We start from the raw sequence: 23,357 nt of genomic DNA, 5'->3' as shown, positions 1-23,357 counted from the left end.
AGTCTTGTTTTATACCAAAACTGGTAAGACGAATTAAATGACTTCGTACAGCATTGATGGTGCAATTAATGCTTAGTACTAGGTAAAGTAACGGTAACATTTAAGATAGAAACAATTGAGTAAAGGCCGTTAAGTACTGATCTAGTGAAGTCAAGTTCTGCTTCTGATTTCTAAGCCTTTGAGTACTAAGTACTGCTTCTGGTTTCTAAGCCTTTGAGTACTAAGTACTGCTTCTGATTTGAGAAAATCGACAGCTTCTGCTTTTTATTGACTACTATTAATTTCTATTCCTACTGGTTTTGGTTCTCATCACCACAACTACATTAAGTCTAACAGAAGTAGAGTTCGAGATAAATTTGGTACTGGTGATGCCCAAATTTCCAATGCATTGTACCGAATTTCTCTAGATGAACTCAAGGAGCTAAAAAAACAACTCCAAGAGTTGTTAGACAAAAAGCAGATTAGGACAAGTGCGTCACATTGGGGAGCTCCATTCCTATTTGAAACGAAGAAATATGAAAGTATGAGATTGCGTATAGAAAACAAAGAACTCAATAAGATCACAATCAAGAATAAATATAGTCGATATGAGGCGTGTACTGCTTTTCTTGTAAGTTGAGCTTTTTGAAAGATAACAATTGGTTCGCGGTTGCTCAATGAAATGTTGGATAGATAAATTTCTTTTTAAAATAATCAAAGTCTCTTCTAAAATAGTTTGATCCATAAATATATAGAGATAACTCGAGTCCAACGTCTATAATTGAAAACGGCTCCTTGACTTCTGATGAGAACATCTTTATTTCCTAAAAAAGATCCTGCATAAAGCTTTCAACACAATCAGTCTTGTTTTATACCAAAACTGGTAAGACGAATTAAATGACTTCGTACAGCATTGATGGTGCAATTAATGTTTAGTACTAGGTAAAGTAACGGTAACATTTAAGATAGAAACAATTGAGTAAAGGTCGTTAAGTACTGATCTAGTGAAGTCAAGTTCTGCTTCTGATTTCTATGCCTTTGAGTACTAAGTATTGCTTCTGGTTTCTAAGCCTTTGAGTACTAAGTACTGCTTCTGATTTGAGAAAATCGACAGCTTCTGCTTTTTATTGACTACTATTAATTTCTATTCCTACTGGTTTTGGTTCTCATCACCACAACTACATTAAGTCTAACAGAAGTAGAGTTCGAGATAAATCTGGTACTGGTGATGCACCAATTTCCAATGCATTGTACCGAATTGCTCTAGATGAACTCAAGGAGCTAAAAAAATAACTCCAAGAGTTGTTAGACAAAAAGCAGATTATAAGTTCACGACAACACTATTCGGATTGACAATTACCCCAATAGTCGTTATGGACCTTATGAACAGAATGTTCAAAATGTTCCTTGAAAAATTTATAATGGTATTCATCGATGACATCCTTGTCTATTCTCCCAGCGAGGAAGAACACAAAGAGCACATCCGCCTAGCTCTACAAAAATTAAAGGAGAGAGAGATATACGCCAAATTCTAGAAATTTCAACTCTGACTAAGATGTGTGATATTCATGGATCACGTGATATCGGAATCAGGAGTATCAGTGGACCCAATAAAGTATAGGCAATTATAGATTAGTCGAGAAATAAGAATGCAACCGAAATTAGAAGTTTTTTTTGGATTACCAGGCTATTAGTGGAAATTCATCGAGGGCTTCCCTTCAATAGTCGTGTCACCAACAAGACTCACACAAAAAAAAATCCAAATTCAACTGAAGCAAGGGATGTAATAAGAGCTTTCAAACATTAAAGGAGAAGCTAACATCTACACCAGTGTTGGTATTTCCTACTAAGGACAAAGATTTTACCATCTACAGCGAAACATCAAAAGAAGGTCTCAGATACGTACTCATGCAAGACAGGTGAGTCAACTGAAGCCATATGAGCAAAACTACCCTACTCATGATTTTGAGTTGGCAACAATGGTCTATGCTTTGAAAATTGGGGGCACTACCTCTATGGTGCCAATGCGAAATATTCAAAGACCACAAAAGCCTCAAGTATTTGGTCACTCAAAAGAAATTGAAGATGAGGCAAAGACAGTGAATAGAGTTTTTCAAGGACTATGACTTGACAACAAGCTACCACCTTGGCAAAGCAAATAAGGTAGCTGATGCTTTGTGATAGGAACGGTTTGGGGGAAAATCGTTGAGCTACAATAGCTCGGTTCTTGAAATATTGAACACCGATGAATTAAATCGAGTTTGATATGAAATCAAGCGGAAAACACTCGAAATAATCCTTCGTAGAAACCGATTAAACATTTTGTAAACCATTTAAAATATATGCAAGTTGAATGAGTAAAAATATTTTGGTCGAAGCATTTTATCAAACACTTGATATACAATATTTTGGTATTTGAAGAACACATAAAATGCTTCAACAATGCATCTTTAAAACTATGAAAATAATATGCAATTAACAAATAGACAAAAATTTGTTTATGGATGTTCGGAGACTTCAAATGCTCCTACGTCACCCCTTCTTCCCCTTGGGAAAGATTCACTAGACTTTGATTTATACAACTCTTTGTACAAACTCACTCATCTAGGACTTTACCCACTGCCTAAACTGAACTCCTAGCACTCAATATTGTAGGCAACACCTCACAATCAGCATATTGTTTAATGTCTCATATGCAAAAACTACATACACAAGTTTATTGTCTTTGTGTAAGACTCACTCAACTAATCTTTGAAGTTCAACTCCCTTGTATATGTGTGAGTGATTGTGTGTGCGGAATTTATCGTTTACAGTGTACATCTCAAATGTATCCTCACACAAAGGCTTGTGCTCTCAACTAGCTGATATATTCATGCTAACTGCCCATGCTTTGAATCCCCTTGGAAAGCTCTTGTTTGATCTTCAAGATGATGTATTTATAAGCCCCAACAATGATATATACGTTAGACACAAGAATATGACAGTTTGGAAAGTTTCTGTACTGTTTCTGAAATTGCAATGGTCAAATTCGTCTTGCTGGACATTTTCACGACTGTTCAACTCTGGTCAACTCAACTGATTGTTCAGTTCAACTGGTCAGCAGCTGGTTCAGTTCAGTTGGTCTGGTCAACTAGTCTTCAGCTGGTCTGATTCAGTTCAGTTTCAGCCGGTGTGCTGAAATCAGCCTAGCTGATTTCAGTTTGTGCGGGACTAGTAGATTCATTGTCATTTATCTGTATTTTACGCTTCGATTCAGACTTTGACTTCTGCAGATGATTTGTAGATCATTGTCTTATCTTTCCAACGCATACTGAATTGCTTCATTTCAATAACTGAACTGAGAGATATGACAAAAATACCGCAACTACTCAAACCCAATTGATTGTTGTCTTCGTGCGATCAGTTACGATAAGTTACGATCAATTTAACCTAGATAACATCCGAATTTACCCAACTAATGTGAAATACAACTTGTTTCAAATTGAGTTTTCTATTAAGTCCAGTTGGCGGATTGTCATTTGAATCATCCAGCTAGTAGATATCATCAAAATACCGAAGCTCGCCAGAAATTCAGTTTGTGCAGAATTCAGTTTCGGTTTGCTTCTTGTGTTTGCAACTTCACACGTGAGTAAATATGTTAGAAATACAATAACAAGTTTTGTTAACATCAAAATTAATATTGCGAACATGAAATGTTCCAACACTTTGAATCGGAAAAACATGGATAAGATAATCTTAGCATCACTCTCCGTGCAATCATGTCTTCGGAAAGATGTCAAGTTAATTTGAGTCGAGATACAACACTAGAGAAGTTCAAAGAACAAGCCAAGGAAATAAAGTCGTAAGATTTTCAAGTGGACCCAGATGGAATCCTAAGGAGTAGATGACGATTGTGTGTGCCAGACATCAACAATCTTCGATAAGAAGTGATGTAACAGACGAATAAGTCAACATTCCCAATCTATCCCGTCAGTACAAGGATGTATAGGGACTTTCTGGTGAAGCTGAATGAAAAAAAGAGATGTTGCCAAGTTTATATCCAAGTGACAAGTATGCCAACAAGTAGAAGCCGATCACCAACGACCCTGAAGGACTATTGCAACCGTTAGAATCCTAGAGTGGAAATGAAAACATATTTCCATGGATTTCGTTGTAAAATTTCCAAAGTCAATACAAAGTCATGACGAGATATGGATAATCGTAGATACACTCACAAAATATACACATTTTCTACTCGTTCGAAAGAGTTATAATCTTGACAAGTTGGTTACTTTATACATGGATAATATTATGTGGCTACATGAAGTGCCAACAAGCATCTTGTCAGATAGATATCCGAGATTTGTGTCATGTTTGTGGTAGAGCTTTCAAGAAGCGATGAGAACGAAAGTTACTATTAGTACTGCTAATCACCTTCAAACTGATGGCCAAACAAAGAGAACGATTCAAACTCTAGAGGATATGATAAGGGGCATGTGCAATAGACTTCAGTAGTAATTGAAGGGAACATCTACGCCTGATAGAATTCTCCTACAATAACAGTTATTACAACAATATTGGAATGACTCTATATGAAGCCCTTTACAGACAGAAGTGTCGATCACCACTGTACTGGGATGAAATAGAGGAGACAAACATAACAAGGCCATAATTATTCCAAGCGACAATGAAAAAAATGGCCATTATCAAAGACAGACTCAAGGCTGTACAAGACTGGCAAAAGAGTTATTCTGATCTTAAAAGGAGACCAGTGGAATTCACAGTGGGTGAAAAAACTTATATAAATTTCTCACCAATGAAAGGAATCGTAAAACTGGAAAAATTAATCATTGGTACATATGACCATTTGAAATTCTAGAGAGATTGACACATTGGCTAAAATAATAGCATTGCCACCAGATATGTCAATAATTCACAATGTTTTCCACGACTCACACCTAAGGAAATATATCCCGAACCCAAGACATGTTATGGACATTGAACCACTCATGATCAAAGGTAATTTTGAGGAAGAGATGAAATATGAGGATATCCATATTCAGATTGTGGATACTAATGACCAAGTACTGAGACGACATACCATTCTCTACGTCAAGGTGCAATGTTCCAATCACATAGAACGTGAAGCTATTTGGAAGTTTGAAGAGAAAATACAAAAACAATATCCCTACCTGTTTGAAAACTCAGCCAAACCAAGTTTTGAGGATGAAACTTCCAATAAGGAGGGAGGGATGTAAGAACCCAAATTTTTGTCATGCAATTATTTATTTAAATATAGGCATGTATAAGAATTTATTTTTGAGTTATAATAAATTCGAAAATATTAAATAATACATGGTATTTGAAATTCCAATCCAATAAATACATGAAATTCAAAATCATGTGCAAGATACACAGTAAATTCGAAATAATGCTGGATATCAACCTAATTGGAAGGAAATATTGCATACAAGGCAATTTTCTCAATAAGGAAGCTAGCAAATTTTCAGTACAATCCAAATACATTATGAACATGTACAAGAAAACGGTCTACATTCAACAATCCAGCCCATCATCAAATTTCAGAATTTAGTAATGTTATATGTATGGAAGGAGCATCTCGATATTTATGGAAGAATTATCTCAAAATTATGGAAGGAATATCAATCGAATTATGGTAAGATTTTCACCTCACCTCTATAAGTACCACCATATACTATTCGAAATTTCACACCATTCATTCACTCAAATTTTAGAGTTTTTGCTCCAAATTTTTGAAATTCATCTCCAAAATTCTGTTGTAGTTATCAAAGTTCTGTCCAAGTTTAGAAATTTATTTCTCTCTGTCAGGTACTCAGAATCTGATCTCCAATGTTCCGAATATGCTTTCATATGTTTTTAATGACATACCCAAATTTCAGCCAAATCCAACTATAAATTTTTCGTTTATAGCATTCGCAAGAAAACTGCTCAAATTTTAGGCGGGAACAACATAGCTACGAGTTTTCGTCTGTAAACAGGTTAAAACGACTTCCAAACTCGATCTCCACCTTTCAAAATTTATTTGACGTACTTGTGAAAGTTAAAGCCGATCCAACGATTCAATAAGGCGCAAGGAATTTTACAAGGCTGCTGATTTTTCGTTAGATGTGCTGCTGTGTTTTGGAAGTGCCATTTGCATGATTCTTCTGCTATTTTTGAATTTTTCCAAGCAATCATAAGGTAAGTGGGCTTGTTTTAAAATATGTTGTGCATGAATTATTTCATTTTTGAAAGTTTCGGTCGAGCACTGTTATTCTGTTTATATCCCTTGATACGATTATCGTATGTTTTAAGTTTTTGTACTGTGAGGATTCATCTGGATATGGATGGGAATCTCAATATACATGATATGTTTGTGGCCCTTAAACGGTGGGATTGTAACTGTTATACGGCCTCGCCCCCTTAGAGGAGTAAAAATTAGATACTGATATCAGTAAATCATGAAAAGTAGAGGAATCTCAGTGCCTTGGCCAAAATTATGTTTATGGTTATGATGATGAAATGTTACGAGAATCATGCTAGGCATGATATGATGTGTGATTTTCGAAATTCATGTGCATTTGTTATGTATGTGCTCGAACGACCCCCGCTTACTGAGAGATGATCATATCACTCACCCCTTACTCTATCACTCACCTCTTACTCTATCCTCCCCAGATAAGTGAGAAGAGGAAATCGAATTCTTAAATTTTCCATCGACCATGTTTACGACGTAAACCCTTCATTTCAAACATTAGTATTATTTTTATCCAGACGCTTATAGTACTATAAAACACTCTCAAAAATCAAATTATTCCCCAATACTATCTAACAAACTTAAATACCAATAATAATATCCGAGAAGATATTGAATGAAATTCCAATCGACCGAGTTACTTAAACGCTATTTCTCAAATTTTTATTTCTCAAACTAAATCATACTTCCCCATAAAGACCATAAACTTTTTTTTAAAAAAAAATTCAAAACATGCCTATTCATACGAATAACAAATTTTCGGTGCAAAATCAATGAATATTTTGATAAGAAACGTCAGAATATTTTCATATGAATTGAAAATATAATTCACAGGTATCAATGAACAATTGGCAGAATTTTATTTGAGTTTCCTACGCAATGTTACAAGTCGAAAAAGAACTTTCCTATTAAAGAAAAGACTAAATGTGGGTTGGATAAAAATAACTAGGCTTTTATCAAAATTTGACTTCGTCAAATTCTATATGGAAATTTTCCACCCAGATTATGTACCTATCGGCTCCAATACCACTTGAATGCCACATCCCAAAACTAGAGTCAGGAGATGTAAGAACCGTGTATTGTATTATCGTAAATCTTATGTTGATTATCGATAATTCATGAAATTATCACGTGATTACGTATATGATATATTTCATGACAATGGAAGTGAGATACCTTGATATGATTGGATTTGATTCTGGGGTTTGTGAACACGATGCTATTTTTGGCATTATGTGGCCCTTAAAGCATAGTCATTAGTGGCCCCGATGATTGATTGATATTTTGGATTTGATGGTGCTTTGTCGACGCTATCATATGAGTATCCCTGATTGAGGCTGGTGTGCCATCTGGAGCATTGATTTGATAGCGATTTGATTGATTCTGACATGTGCTCAGTGGATGGGCATTTGACCTGATACCTACACGACATACATGCATTGAATATCATATATCATTGTTTAGATATCTGTGGTATATATTGTGGTTACTTTAGACTGAGCTTTGCTCACCCCATAGGGGGCTGTTGTTGTCTTTGTATGTTGACAATGACAGGTATTTCAGGTTAGCAGGAGACTGGAGATGGTGCTTCTGGAGGGAGTTATGGTTGATTTGAAGTTTCGTGGTCTTTCTCAGTATATATGTATATGTATGTATATATCGGGGTATGTCCCGAGGATATGAGTTTGGTTGTATGTAGTTGTTTTGGATTACGTGTGTGCTTGTTTTATATTGTGACGTGTTGAGACGAGACGATATTGTATACTATTATAAGTATTATAATTACAATTGACACGTTTTGGGCTCATTGTAAAGAAAAATATTTACTCGTTTTCCGCTGAAATTAATTAACCCCAATCAGATTGTGTTGTAATAACGATTAGGAGTTAAGGACCCCAAAGGAGACCTCTGACGTTGTTTCACAATCATATAATCATAAAACAACAAGCTTCGTAGTAAATCAAATAATCAAAATCAGTCTATTTCATAAAATAGATAATCGTCTTTACAAGAAATTGAACTCAACAAAAACGGATAAGCGTATAACAATAAACAAAAGACAAAATAAAGAAAGATTCTTTTTATTTTTCGAATGGGGCTTAATCAAAATCCCCAGAAAGGTTCTTGTTCTTCTTTTCGACTTGTTCCTCATTCTCATATGTGGAGGGAGATTAAGAGGTGTGTATTTTGTTAAATAATCAATAAGTGAGGGTCGATCGAACACATAACAACAAACTATACATATTTATAATCATTAAGACTCGAAAGTGCCATGTCACAGGAACATGTCTCAACAAGTGTCGGGACAAGTAATAAGAAGAATGCGAAACATATATCAAATAATATATAGAACATATATAGCTCGTATTCCATGGTATTAACAGTTATTATTATCCACTGCATCAGGACCGTATAATAGTTATTCTTATCCACCGTGTTAGGGTGGTATAACAGTTATTCTTAACTACTGTGTCAGAGTCGTATAACAGTTATTCTTACTTACTGTGTCAGAGTCGTATAACAATTATTGTTACCCACCGTGTAAGGGCCATATAACGGTTATTATTACCCACCGTGTCTAGACCTTATAATTATTCTTACCCAATATGCAAGGGGTATAAAAATTTAAAAATATATTTATTTTACCATTTCCTGTCAAATCACAATAGTGCTCGAAAGTTATTTCATACTTTCAATGGGTAATATATATATATATCCTTAATCAAACTTTTCAATAATACCATGATCAAAAAACGGTTTGATATTAAAACAATTCAACAGTTTAATATTATAATCAATAAATGGTTTGAAGTAATGGTCAAGAGAAGAACATATCATATAGTGATCGATCGATTTTAATCATACTTACAAAGTAAGTGCACTTACCTTACAAAATAAGTGGGCATAATTTTTGTGAAATATACATATATAAGCTTACTTACAAAGAACGAGTGTGCAAAAATTTAGATAGACAAAAGAAAAAACCCAGTTACCATATAAAATAAGTGTGCAAAACTTTATAAAAATATATAACATATAAAAGCCCACTTAAGAAAAAAAAAGTGTGCCAAATTTTTTATATACAAAAAAAAAAAACCAATTACTCGAACTTTCTTGAATCGACATATTGAACCACTGGATCAATCAGAAAATTGGTCAGTACGTTTGAAAAGAAGTGAAATAAATTTTGAATGGTGAAGATCGGTTTGGACCTCATCTCGCACAAAATCTATGCAGCTTGTTTATGGAGGTAAGTGATGGAATTCTAACCGTTGGATTGAGCTGAATTTTAGATATCATATTTATAATGTGGTTTGATATATATATTATGAATGTTAAAGTTCAGATTCAGAGTAATTTATTGACAATGAAATATTCTGGACAAATAGAGTGTTGTTGGTTACACAATACTTTAAATTTTCGGGTTATCACACAAAACATGACATGATATTTTAATTATTATTTTTCTATTTTCAAACAAATTTTAAAAGTATGAAGACTATTTGTAAAGGTTTTTTTTCTCCATTTTAAAATTCATCAAATTGCCATACGACATAGGTGAAATAAGTAAGAATAATATTTTTGCTCTCATAACTTACACATTTTTCATATTTTGTCATGAATTTTAGTCATTTTTTACCGGTGTACGAATGTGAAATCGGACACATCAGCAATATATGACGTCACGTCGACATTCTCGATGCCATGTCAACATTCATGTGAAAAATGACTAAAATTGAAAAAAAAATGCAAGTTAGTGTACTTAGATTATTAATGAACTTATAACCATAGAGGTAACTACTATTGCCCACCGGAAAATTTCCCTAGTACACTAACTTGCATAAAGAGTTAGGAGAAACACGATTGCACAAACCACCAATATATTTCCATTTTACAGGTGTGATTATTTTTATTCCTATTATCCTATAATTTTATTGAATATTGCCAATTTAGGTAGATTGTGCTTTTCTTTTCTTTTATGGTAGAGTTTGTACTTTTATTTGTATATGTTTATATATTGAAATTGAGTTTCATTGATCGAACAAAATATTATTATGCAATTATATATAAGGTGATTACTATAAAAATGTTTTTCTGATTTTGATTAAAGATTAAGCTCCTTTGTTAAATATGTGTTGTGATTTGAGTAATAATTTTATTAGAAAGGAGTTTATATATCTAGTTCACATAATAGGCAAAAACATGTGTGAGACGGTCTCACGAGTCGTATTTTGTGAGATGTATCTCTTATTTGGGTCATCAATGAAAAATTATTACTTTTTATTCTAATAGTATTACTTTTTATTGTGAATATAGGTAGGGTTGACCCGTCTCACAGATAAAGATTCGTGAGACTGTCTAACAAGAGACCTACTCCACATAATATACGCATTTTTACAAAAGTTTTCAGATGAATTATATTTCGATCAATGCATCTGAAAACTTTGTAGATACATTTTTTTTCCTTCTCATGTATGATTTTTATGTTAACGTTTTGTAATTATTTATTTAATTTGACAAAATTTTATTTTTCAATTGAAAATAAATATTATTATTAGTTTTTATTTAGAGGTAGATTATAATGGAAAATATTAATATTTTTTTTATTTTTTTAATAAGAAAGATGATGCATCAACAAATAATCCAAATGATCCACATCATTCATTTATTTTGGATTATTAGTCGGGTTATGCGGTACATAAAGTGAACTAAGAATTTTATGTTCACACATCGGAAATCTGACATTTGGAAATAGTTGGATATTTGGACTCCGAATAAAGTTGCGGAATTTTATCAACGGTAATGATCATTCGTCTAAGAAATCATTCAGGATCAATTGTGATAATAAAACCGCTAATTATATTTAAAGAACAACTGAAACTTGTCAAAGTCAAAAGATATTGACATGAAATTTATAGTTGGAAGGAAATAATTCAGAGTGAGTGTGTGTCAATGGAGCAAGTTATTACAAACTCTATAATTGCGGATGCGTTTGTCATGGGTTGGCCACCCAAGATTTTTGGGCATGTGACACACATTGGTGTTGTCCATATAGTTAATATGCCTGTACAATGGAAGTTTGTATTCGGTTTAAGCATTGACTCATTTGACATGAGTTAAGTTTATGTACAGACTAAGGTTTATTTGAATTACTCTGAAATAAAGTGATGACTTTTATTGCGGTTTAGCATTTGGTTTAAAGTCTGTTATTAGACTCTTTGATTCATTAGGAGGACCAGTTGGAAATGCAGGTTTTATTCTGGGATCACATTTATATATTTCCATGCTACACATCCATACTTGATCTATGTTATTGATTATGCTAATATTGTGATCAGTGATGGGTCTAGTGATTTTAAATATAGCGATGACTGCTTTGGCTCAATATTGGTGTAATTGATAGACCAGATTGTTAAGGAATATTTTGTTTTAGATAGCAAGAGCTCAATCCAGTTTTTTGCATGTACAATATCCAGATAATTTATGTGGCTCAAGTGGGAGATTGTTGGAATTATTTTGTGCTCTCACATAATTTAATTAATCGTACATGAACAAGCTATCTAATAAAGGACCCAATAAAGTAATCTAATTAATTATGGGTTTCCAAAGTATTAAATAAATTGGTATGGTCCACCTTATGTGTAGAAACACAGCCCAATCAGGCCTTCTATGATAGGTTGAAGACTGTTAAGGTTATATAAGGTTATGGTCCCTAAGGCACAGAGAACACAACACAGAATATATATGGCGCACATATTCTAGATCTCGCTCTTTCTCCCATCAAAGACAAGAATAAGGTGGTCGATTCTCTGTTGCCTTGGAAGATCCATAACTCCGACGATATATCAATCAATGGATTCTGGTACATGTTCACTGTTATTTATATTTTCTGATAATTTGACATGAATTCCTGGCGTGTTGTGGTCTATGGATTTAATCACATGATTTATAGATTTATTTTATTAAATCTCCAACAAGTGGTATCAGAGCCACCTTCATGTTGAATTATGAGAATTTTGTTTATTGATGGATCAAAACAAAAAAATATGTTTTATTCTCAGATCTGAGACAATATTCTTGACTATAATTTTTTTTGGTTTCATATCTGATTTTTTAAATTTTTTTAATTTGGATCTGAATAAATTCATGTTCTTTGGATCTAGTATTTTCGAATTTTACATCCAAAATTCAGATTTATTTTCGAAAAAAAATCGAAAATTCGAATTTTCGAATTATGAATAGAGCCGCCGGATTTTGGGCCAATTGGACGTTTTCCGGCCACTTTCTGGCGACGATTGCTTAGGGGTTTTTTTTCCATCTTTCGGCGCCCATATAACCACCATTTATTGACCGGAAACCACCATAAAAGGCCTGAAATCGTGAATACTAGCCGCGCGAATTCCGTCCGTTTTTTGCTGATTTCGATCGATCTATGTCTGATTCTTGGTCGGAGATGGTATGGAGGTGGTCGGCCGTGGTAAAGTGACGGCTGGTCATGGTCCCTGCCGACTGGTTTGGCCGGAGGTGGTGGTGGCGCAGTTTTGAAGGTTAGGGTTAGGGTTTCGAATTTGAGAATTTTAGGTTGCATTTAAGGCCTTGTTTGGTTGTCCCAATTTTGAAATCTAGAATTTTAATCATTTATTAAATTTTGACTTCCGCAATTCTGATTTGTGAAAATTAAATTCGACTTTTTCAAAATTTAATTGCATGAAATAAAATCAATATGAAGTTATTTATTATTTTATCATATTTGTTTATTTCGATAAAATATTTGTGGATGAATAAATATAAAGTACAAATATTTTATTTCTTGCATATTTGTTCTTATGCTTTATTTGGCCCAGTTAAGGTAGATTAAATTTTCTTGTGAAAATTTTAAGTTAAATTGATATCTTGTATCTCAAATTTAGTGTTAAATTTAAATTTCATGTTTATAAAGTGATTTTGAGATATGTAGATATTGTTAAAGTTCAAAATAAATTGTGTTTCAATTTATGAGAAAAATAGTTGGCCAAAAGAAAGACTATTTTTTGGTCAAATTCCAAACACAATAGATTTTAAAGTGCATCTAGATCTATGAGGAAAATAATCGGCCCAAAAGAAGATTATTTTCTGGCCAGATTTTAGATTCAATATATCTTCTTCAAGTGCATTTATATCTATGCGAAAAAATAGCCGGCCCAAAAGAAGACTATTTTTTGACCAGATTGCAGACTTAATAAAAAAAATGTGTTTATATCTATGCAGAAAATAATCGGCCCAAAAGGAAGGTTATTTTTTGGCCAGATTATAAGCACATAATTATATGGTCTTAAAGTGTGTCAAATCTATGCAGAAATTAATTTGCCCAAAGGAAGATTATTTTCTTGCTAGATTGTAGACACATTATATGATATTAAATAGTGTTAAATTTATGCGGATAATGATCGGCCCAAAGGAAGGTCATTTTCTGACCAAATTTTAGCACAATATGTGGTAATAAATATGTGATAATTTTTTATTTATCCATGCATGCAATTGTCGGTCCAAAGAAAGACATATTGTAGGCCGGATTTATTATCAATATTTAATAACCATGATATTTGAGGGTACCACTTACAAATTGTTATTTTTGTTCAAAGACTAAATATCAATGTTGTGCTAGGTATTTTTTTATGGGCCCACCACCAGCATGCTTATATTTTATGATTTATTTAATTTAAATATATGCATGGACTATAATTTATTGTGAGTTTTTTGTTCTATTTTGTTATAACATCTTCTATATCTGCCAATCTGAACAACATTCCAGTACTTAATGGCTCAAACTTCAAGAAATGGAAAGAGCATGTTATGATAGTGCTCGGCTGCATAGATTTGGACTATGCGCTAAGGGAAAATCGCCCCGCACTTTTGACCAGTTCAGGAACTACTGATCACACTACAAGAAATTTTACTTTCAACAACATTCAAAAGACAACGGTTTTATCAAAAACCGTTGTCTTTTTCCCTTTAACAACGGTTTTAACAAAAACCGTTGTCTTTGTTAATTTTTTCTTTGTCAAAGACAACCGTTGTCTTTTATGGGTGAACGACAACGGTTTTAGAAAACCGTTGTCAATGAACGTGCTAATTGGTTGCAAAGAAAACGGGTTTAAAAACCGTTGTCTTTGTGCTGTTTTTTTTAATTTTTATAAGACAACGGTTTTGTTTAAAACCGTTGTCCTTTATGGGTTACAACAACGGGTTTTATACCGTTGTCTATGAGCGGGTTTTTTAGTAGCTACAACAACGGTTCTTAATACCGTTGTCTATGAGCGCGTTTTTATGTAGCTAAGACAACGGTGTTAAAAACCGTTGTTTATTAACGTCAGTGAAAGACAACGATTTTTTAGTAGCTACCACAACGGTTTTATAAACCGTTGTCTAATGTACAAATTTAGGGCCTAAGACAACGGTTTAAATAAACTGTTGTCGTATTACAAAATAAAAAAACTTTTAAAGCAACACTCTAACTCCTTTAACAACAGTGTTTAAAAAAATGTTGTTAAAAAAACCAAAATCCTTACTAATTCCTCACACTTATATATCGCATAACAGACACTCACCTTATAATTAAAGTATCGACACACACACACCCCCCAAACCCACTCCCGTCGCCCTCCTTTCTCCCAGCCGAATCAAAGCCGCCGCCCGTCAGTTCTCTGTCACCGAGGACCGGCGAAGGTAGCCCATGTCCGGTCGACCTTGATTGCAACGGTAATCGGTAGTTTTTAGCAAGGCAAGGTCGTGAATCTTAGTCCTATTCTACGCGCGATTTGTCATCCGTTTGGGTAAGAATTTCACTCGATTATTTGGGTCATTTGAGGTTGTTTGAGATGTATTATAGTAGTTTTAAGTAGCTGATGGATCTGGCAGTGGATAAGAACAGGGCGAAGAGTGTGAAGGTGTCGTGCGCATCAGCTGGAGTTGCTTTTGTTGTGATTTCTTATGTTATGAGTATGCTCTTTATTCGTATTAAGAACTTTGCTTACCTTCGATGATTGCTCGATTATTCTTTACATTTTTATTATAAGAAAAATTAGCTTCTTTTATTTTTGGGGTTTTATAATGTAATGCGCTGAGAATTGGATGATTGTGGAACCCTTTTGTTTTCACTCTTATTCCTTAGCTGTATTACGATTTAGAAGTAAAAGAAAGGCCTAATGGAAATTCATTAGCTACATTGTCCATCTTCTAGGCTCTTCGCAATGCAGTGCTGATGCTTGATTTTATTATCAATTATGTTCCTCCTTGAAAGTTTTGAATGGTTGGGAACCTGTGTGTGATTTTCCTTTTATTTCTTAAAGTAAAGTTATTACAAATCTTGTTATCGGTGCACCTTATTTTATTTGTGGTTGTTGCTTGTCATTGAAAGAAAATGATTTGCATTTGAAGCAGAAATGATTAATGTGGTTCTTTTGTGTAATGTAGATTAGATGCAGAGCGTGTTTGTGTGAAATGTTAACTATTTCCAATGCCTTTAGGTGTTATGCTGATCTGGGAAGTTCACAAGAGTCTTACTAGCTTACTTTGGGTAAGGAGTAGCTACATGAATTCAACCATTAACAAACTTATATAATTTAAATATAAAGTTTAAAACAATTTTTGGTGTTTGTAACAAAATTCTCTTTATGTATACATGTGTGTGTGTATATATACTAAAAAGATAGTCTATAAATAAAAGATTTTTTAATATTATTTCAAATTGTTTTGAAGGGGTTGGGCTTATTGTTAGCTGAGAAGTTGTACCAAGTATGGACAAAGAATGGATGTCAAAAGAGAGGCTATCACATGAAAAACCTTTATATCCTGGATGTGCTAAATTCACAAAGTTATTTGCAGTTGTGAAATTATTTAACTTGAAGGAAAAATATAGTTGGAGTGATAAAAGTTTCACTGATCTACTTATTTTGTTTGGAGAAATGCTTCCAGATCACAATGAATTTCCTTCATCTCTGTATGATGCAAAGAAAAGTTTACGCGCATTAAGGATGGACTATGTGAAAATTCATGCTTGTCTTAATGATTGTATCTTATACCGGAAGGAGTACGAAGATTTTGCAAATTGCTCTACTTGCGGGACATCAAGGTGGAAGTTGGGCAACAAATCGAAGGTAAAGGAAGGAATTCCTGCAAAGGTCTTGTGGTATTTCCCACCTATTCCAAGATTTCAAAGAATGTTTCAGAATAAGGCGATATCCAAGGAGTTAACTTGGCATGCTGATAAAAGAATTCGTGATGGATACTTGCGTCATCCAGCTGATTCGCCCTCTTGGAAATTAGTTGATCGCATGTGGCCAGATTTTGCTTATGAGCCAAGAAATCTTAGATTGGCTATATCAGCACACGGGATAAATCCTCATAGTTTGATGAGTTCTGCATATAGTTGTTGGCCTGTTTTAATGATCACATACAATCTTTCACCATGGTTGTGTATGAAGAGAAAATTTGTGATGCTCACTTTGTTGATATCTGGTCCTAGACAACCGGGTAATGATATTGATGTTTACTTAGCACCTCTTATTGACGACTTAAAATGCTTATGGGATAAAGGTGTTGAAGCATATGATGCATATCGAGAAGAAAGTTTCTCTCTTAGAGCTGTTCTACTATGGACAATCAATGATTTCCTGTATATGGGAACATGTCTGGATGTGTTGTGAAAGGATATCATGCATGTCCTATTTGTGCAGAAGAAACATATTCGACAAGGTTGAAACATTGTAGAAAAATGTCATATACAGGCCATAGAAGGTTTCTACCTTTAAGTCATCCTTATCGAAGGCAAAAGAAGGCATTTAATGGGAATCAAGAATTTAATCTCGAACCAAAACCATTGAGTGGCAATGAAATTTTAGAAAGAGTTCAAAGAATTAATTATCATTGTGGAGAATTCAGGAGAATGCATCAGACAGAGAACGATGACGGTAGAACATGCTGGAAAAAGAAATCAATATTCTTTGAACTTGAGTATTGGAAAGATCTACATGTTCGACATGTTCTTGATGTGATGCACATTGAAAAAAATGTTTGTGAAAGTCTCATTGGTACATTACTTGATGTTCCATGAAAAACAAAGGATGGAGTAGCATCAAGATTAGATCTTCTGGAAATGAATTTAAGGACTGAATTGGCACCAAGGATTGGGGAGAAGAAAACTTTTTTGCCAGCAGCATGTTACACACTTAGTAAGGATGAGAAAAGAAGTATTTGCAATTCTTTGTCGGGAGTAAAGGTACATGTAGGTTACTCATCAAATGTTAGAAACCTTGTGTCGATGAAGGATTTGAAACTTGTTGGCCTGAAGTCACACGACTATCACACTTTAATGAAACAATTGCTTCCAGTGGCCATCCGCGGTGTCTTGCCAAAACATGTCAGAGATACTATAACCCGGCTGTGTTTCTTCTTCAATGTGTTGTATAGTAAAGTGGTAGACGTCTTAAAGTTGGATGACTTGCAAAGAGAGATTGTGTTGATATTGTGTTCACTTGAAAAGTACTTTCCCCCTTCATTTTTGATATAATGATTCATTTAACTGTTCATCTTGTCCGAGAGGTCAAATTGTGTCGACCGGTTTGGTATAGGCACATGTACCCATTTGAAAGATTCATGAAGATTTTGAAAGGTTATGTGCGCAATCGCAATCGACCTGAAGGGTGTATAGCCGAATGTTACATTGCTGAAGAGGCTGTCGAATTTTGCTCAGATTATCTATCTAATGTCCACACAATTGGGATACCATCAAGGCATCGAGAAGTAGAACTTACTAAGCCTTTATCGGGAGCAGTTGTGCACTTCACTAGTCATGACGAGCTGCAACAAGCACATCTTTATGTATTGACAAATGATGTTGAGATTGATCCTTATGTTGAGTAAGATCTCCAACCTATCAATTCTTTCATGCACTTTGCATACATTCTATTGGTTTATCTATTAGAAATTATTTCATTAGGGAACACATGGTGGATTTGAAATCAAGATTTCCTCACAAAGCCAAGTCCAAAAAGTTGTTACAAGATGAGCATAACCGAAGGTTTACTAACTGGTTGCGTGATACTGTAAGTTCCAAAATACTAGATATTAACATGCATACAACTCTTGGTATCTTACATAAATCTAAATTTATGGCATTGTGAAATATAGGTTGCACATTTAGTTGACCGTTCCACCCTTCAAATATCAGAAAGATTGAAGTGGTTGACGCATGGACCTAGCAACAAAGTGTTAAAGTATTCTAGTTATCTGATTGATGGGGTTACATATGCTACAAAAGAACGCGATGATATACGAGTTACTCAAAACTCTGGAGTAAGCTTAGTCGCAAAGACAATACAAGTTGCCAGTGCCAAGGATAAAAACCCAATTGTTTCAGACATGGTTTTTTATGGAGTTATTTAAGAAATATGGGAACTCGATTACCACAAATTTCAAATTCCAATGTTCAAATGTAATTGGGTGGAGAATAATAATGGTATTAAAGTAGATGATCTTGATTTCACATTGGTAAATTTGAGAAGAATTGGATTCAAATCCGACTCTTTTATCTTGGGAAGTCAAGCAAAACAAGTATTTTACATTGAAGATCCTGAATGGAGTATTGTACTTGCAACTCCTACTAGAGAGTCATTTGAACACGTTGATGATGATGAATTGGAAGACACTCTAATTGACTATCAATCTTTTACCAGAGGGTTACCATCAATGGATGTTAACGGAGCATATGACAATGAACCATCATGGCTTCGTGAAGATTGTGATTGAACTTGGGTCGACAATGTTTAACCAAAGATATTTTACTTTTGAAGATGTATTTGTAGACAATATTGATATGTATTTTGCTTTTGAGTAGGAGTTTGTAGATAATATTGAAGTTATAATTTTTTTTATCTTTGTATCTGTTGAATTTCTATTGAAGATGAATTTCTTATCCTATTTTTTGTTGTATATATTGTGTATTTATTTCTATATTGATATGTTTTTTTCAATTTTTTGTTGAACATGTTAAATTTGGACTCTATGACATCCTTTAGAAAGCTTAAAATTGGGTCTCATGATGCTGATACAATTCATGAATCGAGCAAGAGATTAGGACAGCCTCCATTGATTGGGAAGGGCAAAGAAAAATTTGAATCTATTTATACAAACAAGAGTTTTGATGGAAAGGAAATGTTGGGATCTACAGACACTGAAACAACAAGAACATCTAGAGGTCGAACACATCTGGATAAACTTTCTAGGCAGAGGGTTCAGGGAATTCGAAAGGAGGTAAGATTCAATCTACTTGGACAACCAGTAGGAGAAGCTGCTGCTCAAATGCAGAGTTATATTGGTGTGCTTGCTCGAGAAAAAAATAAGATAACTTACAAGACATGGAAGCAAGTTCCAAATGAAGTGAAAGAATTGATATGAGAATCTGTTAATGTAAGTTCTATTGTTTTTTCACAATTAATATTCGTATTGTTTATATATATCCTATGTTATGTCATTCTTTTTAATGTATTTCCAATTTTGATGTTTTACAGTTGACGTTTGATGTTCCCCCAAGCTTGAAAAAAGGATGTTTAAGTTCGGCAAATAATAAGTGGCGTCAATTTAAATCACATCTCACTCGAACGTTCATTTCGAACAAGGTTGATAAACCATAGGAGTTGGATCAACCACCTACTGGCTATGGTCTTGCACGAGATGACTGGATTTCTTTTGTCACGAATCGCATGTCTGATAAATTCATTGTAAGTATCTTTTTTTTGTTTTTTGAAAATAAGTCCACCATTAAGTATTTGACGAATTAAAAAAAATTTGATATGTGTAATTCTTCACTTTACTAAGAACTAAGTGATCAACAGAAGGAAAGAAGGAAGAAGAACATATACCCTCATCGCCTTTCTCGTAAGGGATATGCACGATTTGCTGAAGAAATAGTAAGTATATTCCAACAATTGTGCCGTTCAAGAAGTGAATGTTTCTTTCCTTCGCATGAATACTTGTAACATGGGTGGCTGTTTTTTCCTAGCATGTGATATATATCATTGCATTTGCTTTTTTTTTTTTTCAAAATTTAACCTATTTGACAAATATCATTTGATTGTTCTTGTATGTAGGCAAGTGAAGTGTGTGACGATGATGATATCAACAGAGCTATTATTTGGAAAAAAGGGCGATTGAATAAAGAAGGAGATTTTGATGGCCAGGAGTCGCAAATAACAGTAGAAAAGATTGTGAGCAAACTAATAAAAACCAATTATTTTATTTTAATGAAACATTTTGAAATAATTAATATTTTCAAGTGGATGACAGGATGATTACATACAACAAAAGTGTGAGGGGAAACTTCAAATAACAGGGACAAAAAAGGATATTCTCACGAAAGCACTCAATTCAGATGAACATGGTCGACGTGTGAGAGCTGTTGGAGGTCACATCACCCCAACATTATATTTTAATGTTGGTAGAAGTTGGAAGACTGAGGATGTTGACAGAAAGCTAATGATTGAGCAAAAGAAAGAGTTGATATAGGCTATAAAATTAATTCAAGAGCAAGATACACGCATTCAAAAACTTGAAGCAATTGTATACAAAAAAGGTGCATGGGACAGTGAGATTGATGACAAAGGAAGTTGCTCGGTAAAATTGCATCAAGTGAATGAAAATGAAATGAAAATCGACAAGTTTTTCCCCAGTTATGAAGATTTGAATGATGTTGAAATGAAAGTTGGGGAAAAATCTGTTGCTTTATAGGTATATAATTTGTTGTGGTTATATAGTACTTAATATTTTTTAACTAAAGAGTTAGTACAATTCATTGACATAACTATTTGTCTTTTAGGGGAAACCGGTTATTTTGACATTGGATTCTAGCGCAGACATTGTTGCATATGGAACAGTTGTCGAGGTCAATGGAGCTAATAACTTGCTTCATGGGGTTCGATTACCTCAAAATTGCATGCGTGTATCCATTGATGAAGCAATGCAAAAAACAGCCCTTTTGCCAGTTCCGATTCCCAATGAATGTGAAAATGTTGGTGATGCCGTAGGAACACATGTGGCTTGGCCAAATCATTTGATAATGCTACGACAAGAGGTACACGTATGCTTATATTTCAAAGTAAATGTCTGTCAAATTCTCCAGTATTGCACCTATCTAGCATGTTTACAATACAATTATCAGAAGCGTCAAAGGAACAAAACTGTCAGTGTCGAAAGAAACCAGACTTTGTCATCAAATGTGCCAAGAGCAGTGTGCATGGTGTATTGTTATTGTAAGAGAGCCCTTGAAAATGGAAGGAGATTAGCATTTCTTTTAGATCATGAAGTATTTGCAGATGATTATGAAGTTAACTTGCACTTTGAGGACATCAGTCCTTTGAATCACTTGGAACCAATTTCAGGAAATTGTGTAGTTGTCTACATTTGGTAAGTCTTCGATTAACTTAAAGTTTGTTTGTTCTTTTCTTATATTATTTTATTATATAAGATGCATATAATTTGTTAGTTTAGTATGTAGTGTAGTTTTGATTTTCTTTTACTTGAAATGACAGGCATCTTTATAAAAAGATGGTGAAAGAAAACAAGATTGACAAATTCAGATTCGTTAATCCACACAGCATCCCAAATTTGCAACATAATGCACACGACAAAACAGGTAAAACTGAAAGGTTGAACAAGAGGACGAGTTCTTTAGCGGATAGGCTAAGTGGTGCAGCAATGAATTAATTGGTTTTGCTTCCAAGTTGTTCTGGGTAAGTAAGATCCTAATATAATTTTCAATTGTTTTTTTTAGTGAATTGCATACTTTTATTATGTTCATGTGTAGTTTTCATTGGACTCTCACCGTCATCGAGCCTTATAAGGAGATTGTTTATTTGGTGGATTCCTTAAGTCATCGCATTCGTGATGAGGATTGGAAATATGTTGTGGAAATGTGAGTTCATATTCCATTTTAATGATGCATTTCATTTAATGGAAAAACACTCATATATCAACTATGGTCAATGTTAATGAAGGGCGTTGACATTGTTTAACTCAACTAAAGGAAAGAAAGGAAGAAAGAGTGTACAATGGGAAGTCATAAAGGTATGTGTATTTCTCATTCAAGCTAATTTTTTAATGTGTAAATTTGTCATTAACAATTTGACATTTTTTAACATAGGCTCCTAAGCAACCGGATGCAAAACAATGTGGTTATTACGTGATGAGATTCATGAGGCAGATTACTGAAGAAGTTGCAACTTTTGAGGGGGATTCACTACGATCGATAGTAATATTATCTTGCTTATATAAAATAATTACAAGTTATCTAACTACTTATCATTTTGAAAATTCATTAAGTTGTGTTTTTTTAATAATATACTTTTTGTGTGTGTTCATAGTTCACAAAAAACGGAGTATTCTATGGAAGAAATTGATGAGGTTCGTACCGAGCTAGCCGAATGCATACAGGATCATATTTATGAATAGGTAGGACGTGATTTTTTTTGTTGCACGTTTGTTGGTTCATGACATGTAGATCTCTTCATTGCTTTCGGGATATGTTGAAAAGATGTGATAATTTTAGGTGATAGGTGTGATGTATGGTCTGGCTGTGTAGGTGATAGGTGTGGTGTATGGTCGTATTTAAATTTATTTCGAATATATATTGTTGTTGTGTGTTTTTAAATTTTCTGGTATGTCCTACTTGTGGGGAGGTTATGCCAAAATTTTTCTAGGTCCTGATTAAAATTATGTGGTTTTTATTTTCACAGGCACTGTAATGATGTTTTGGAAGATGCACGGGCAGAGAAATTCATTCCAGCTACAGAAGATATTTTGGAGTTGATATGTGCAAGTCTTGGTTGTAGGGTATTTTTATTTTTGTGAACTTGACTAAAATTTTTTTGAATATGGTTACATACTTTTTTTAATTGTTGGTTTGGTAAATTACAAGTCTATGAATGACATATTTATGTTGAAATTCATGCATGTAGTTCTTGATCAAGTATATATGTTGATGTTTGAATTGATTTTATATAAGGGTTTAACTGATATATTATTTTACATCTAATTTTTTTAATTAATTAATTTATTTATTTATGGTTTAAATATAATATTATATATAAGA

The 23,357-nt window shown here is 33.8% G+C and overlaps 1 protein-coding gene across 1 annotated transcript; it reads left to right on the top strand.

Annotated features, from left to right (window-relative positions):
* Window positions 1-20,543: 20,543 nt before the first annotated feature.
* On the top strand, window positions 20,544-23,116 carry LOC140957935 (uncharacterized). Its single transcript, XM_073415374.1, has 9 exons — window positions 20,544-20,998; window positions 21,087-21,341; window positions 21,429-21,673; window positions 21,799-21,999; window positions 22,074-22,181; window positions 22,264-22,333; window positions 22,410-22,517; window positions 22,630-22,717; window positions 23,002-23,116. The coding sequence occupies exons 2-4, from the start codon at window positions 21,204-21,206 to the stop codon at window positions 21,971-21,973; spliced, it is 558 nt and encodes a 185-aa protein (XP_073271475.1). The 5' UTR covers window positions 20,544-20,998; window positions 21,087-21,203; the 3' UTR covers window positions 21,974-21,999; window positions 22,074-22,181; window positions 22,264-22,333; window positions 22,410-22,517; window positions 22,630-22,717; window positions 23,002-23,116.
* Window positions 23,117-23,357: the final 241 nt, after the last annotated feature.

This window comes from Primulina huaijiensis, chromosome 1 (genome assembly GCF_012295235.1).
Source record: "Primulina huaijiensis isolate GDHJ02 chromosome 1, ASM1229523v2, whole genome shotgun sequence".
NCBI classification, from domain to species: domain Eukaryota; kingdom Viridiplantae; phylum Streptophyta; class Magnoliopsida; order Lamiales; family Gesneriaceae; genus Primulina; species Primulina huaijiensis.
Note: the sequence above shows the minus strand (reverse complement) of the source record. Positions and strands in the feature narration are given on the sequence as shown.

Coding starts and splice junctions, on each gene's coding strand:
- LOC140957935 (XM_073415374.1), top strand. CDS start 21,204: ATGCGTGTATCCATTGATGAAGCAATGCAAAAAACAGCCCTTTTGCCA. Junction 21,342..21,428: donor TGATAATGCTACGACAAGAG/GTACACGTATGC, acceptor TACAATTATCAG/AAGCGTCAAAGGAACAAAAC. Junction 21,674..21,798: donor TGTGTAGTTGTCTACATTTG/GTAAGTCTTCGA, acceptor TTGAAATGACAG/GCATCTTTATAAAAAGATGG.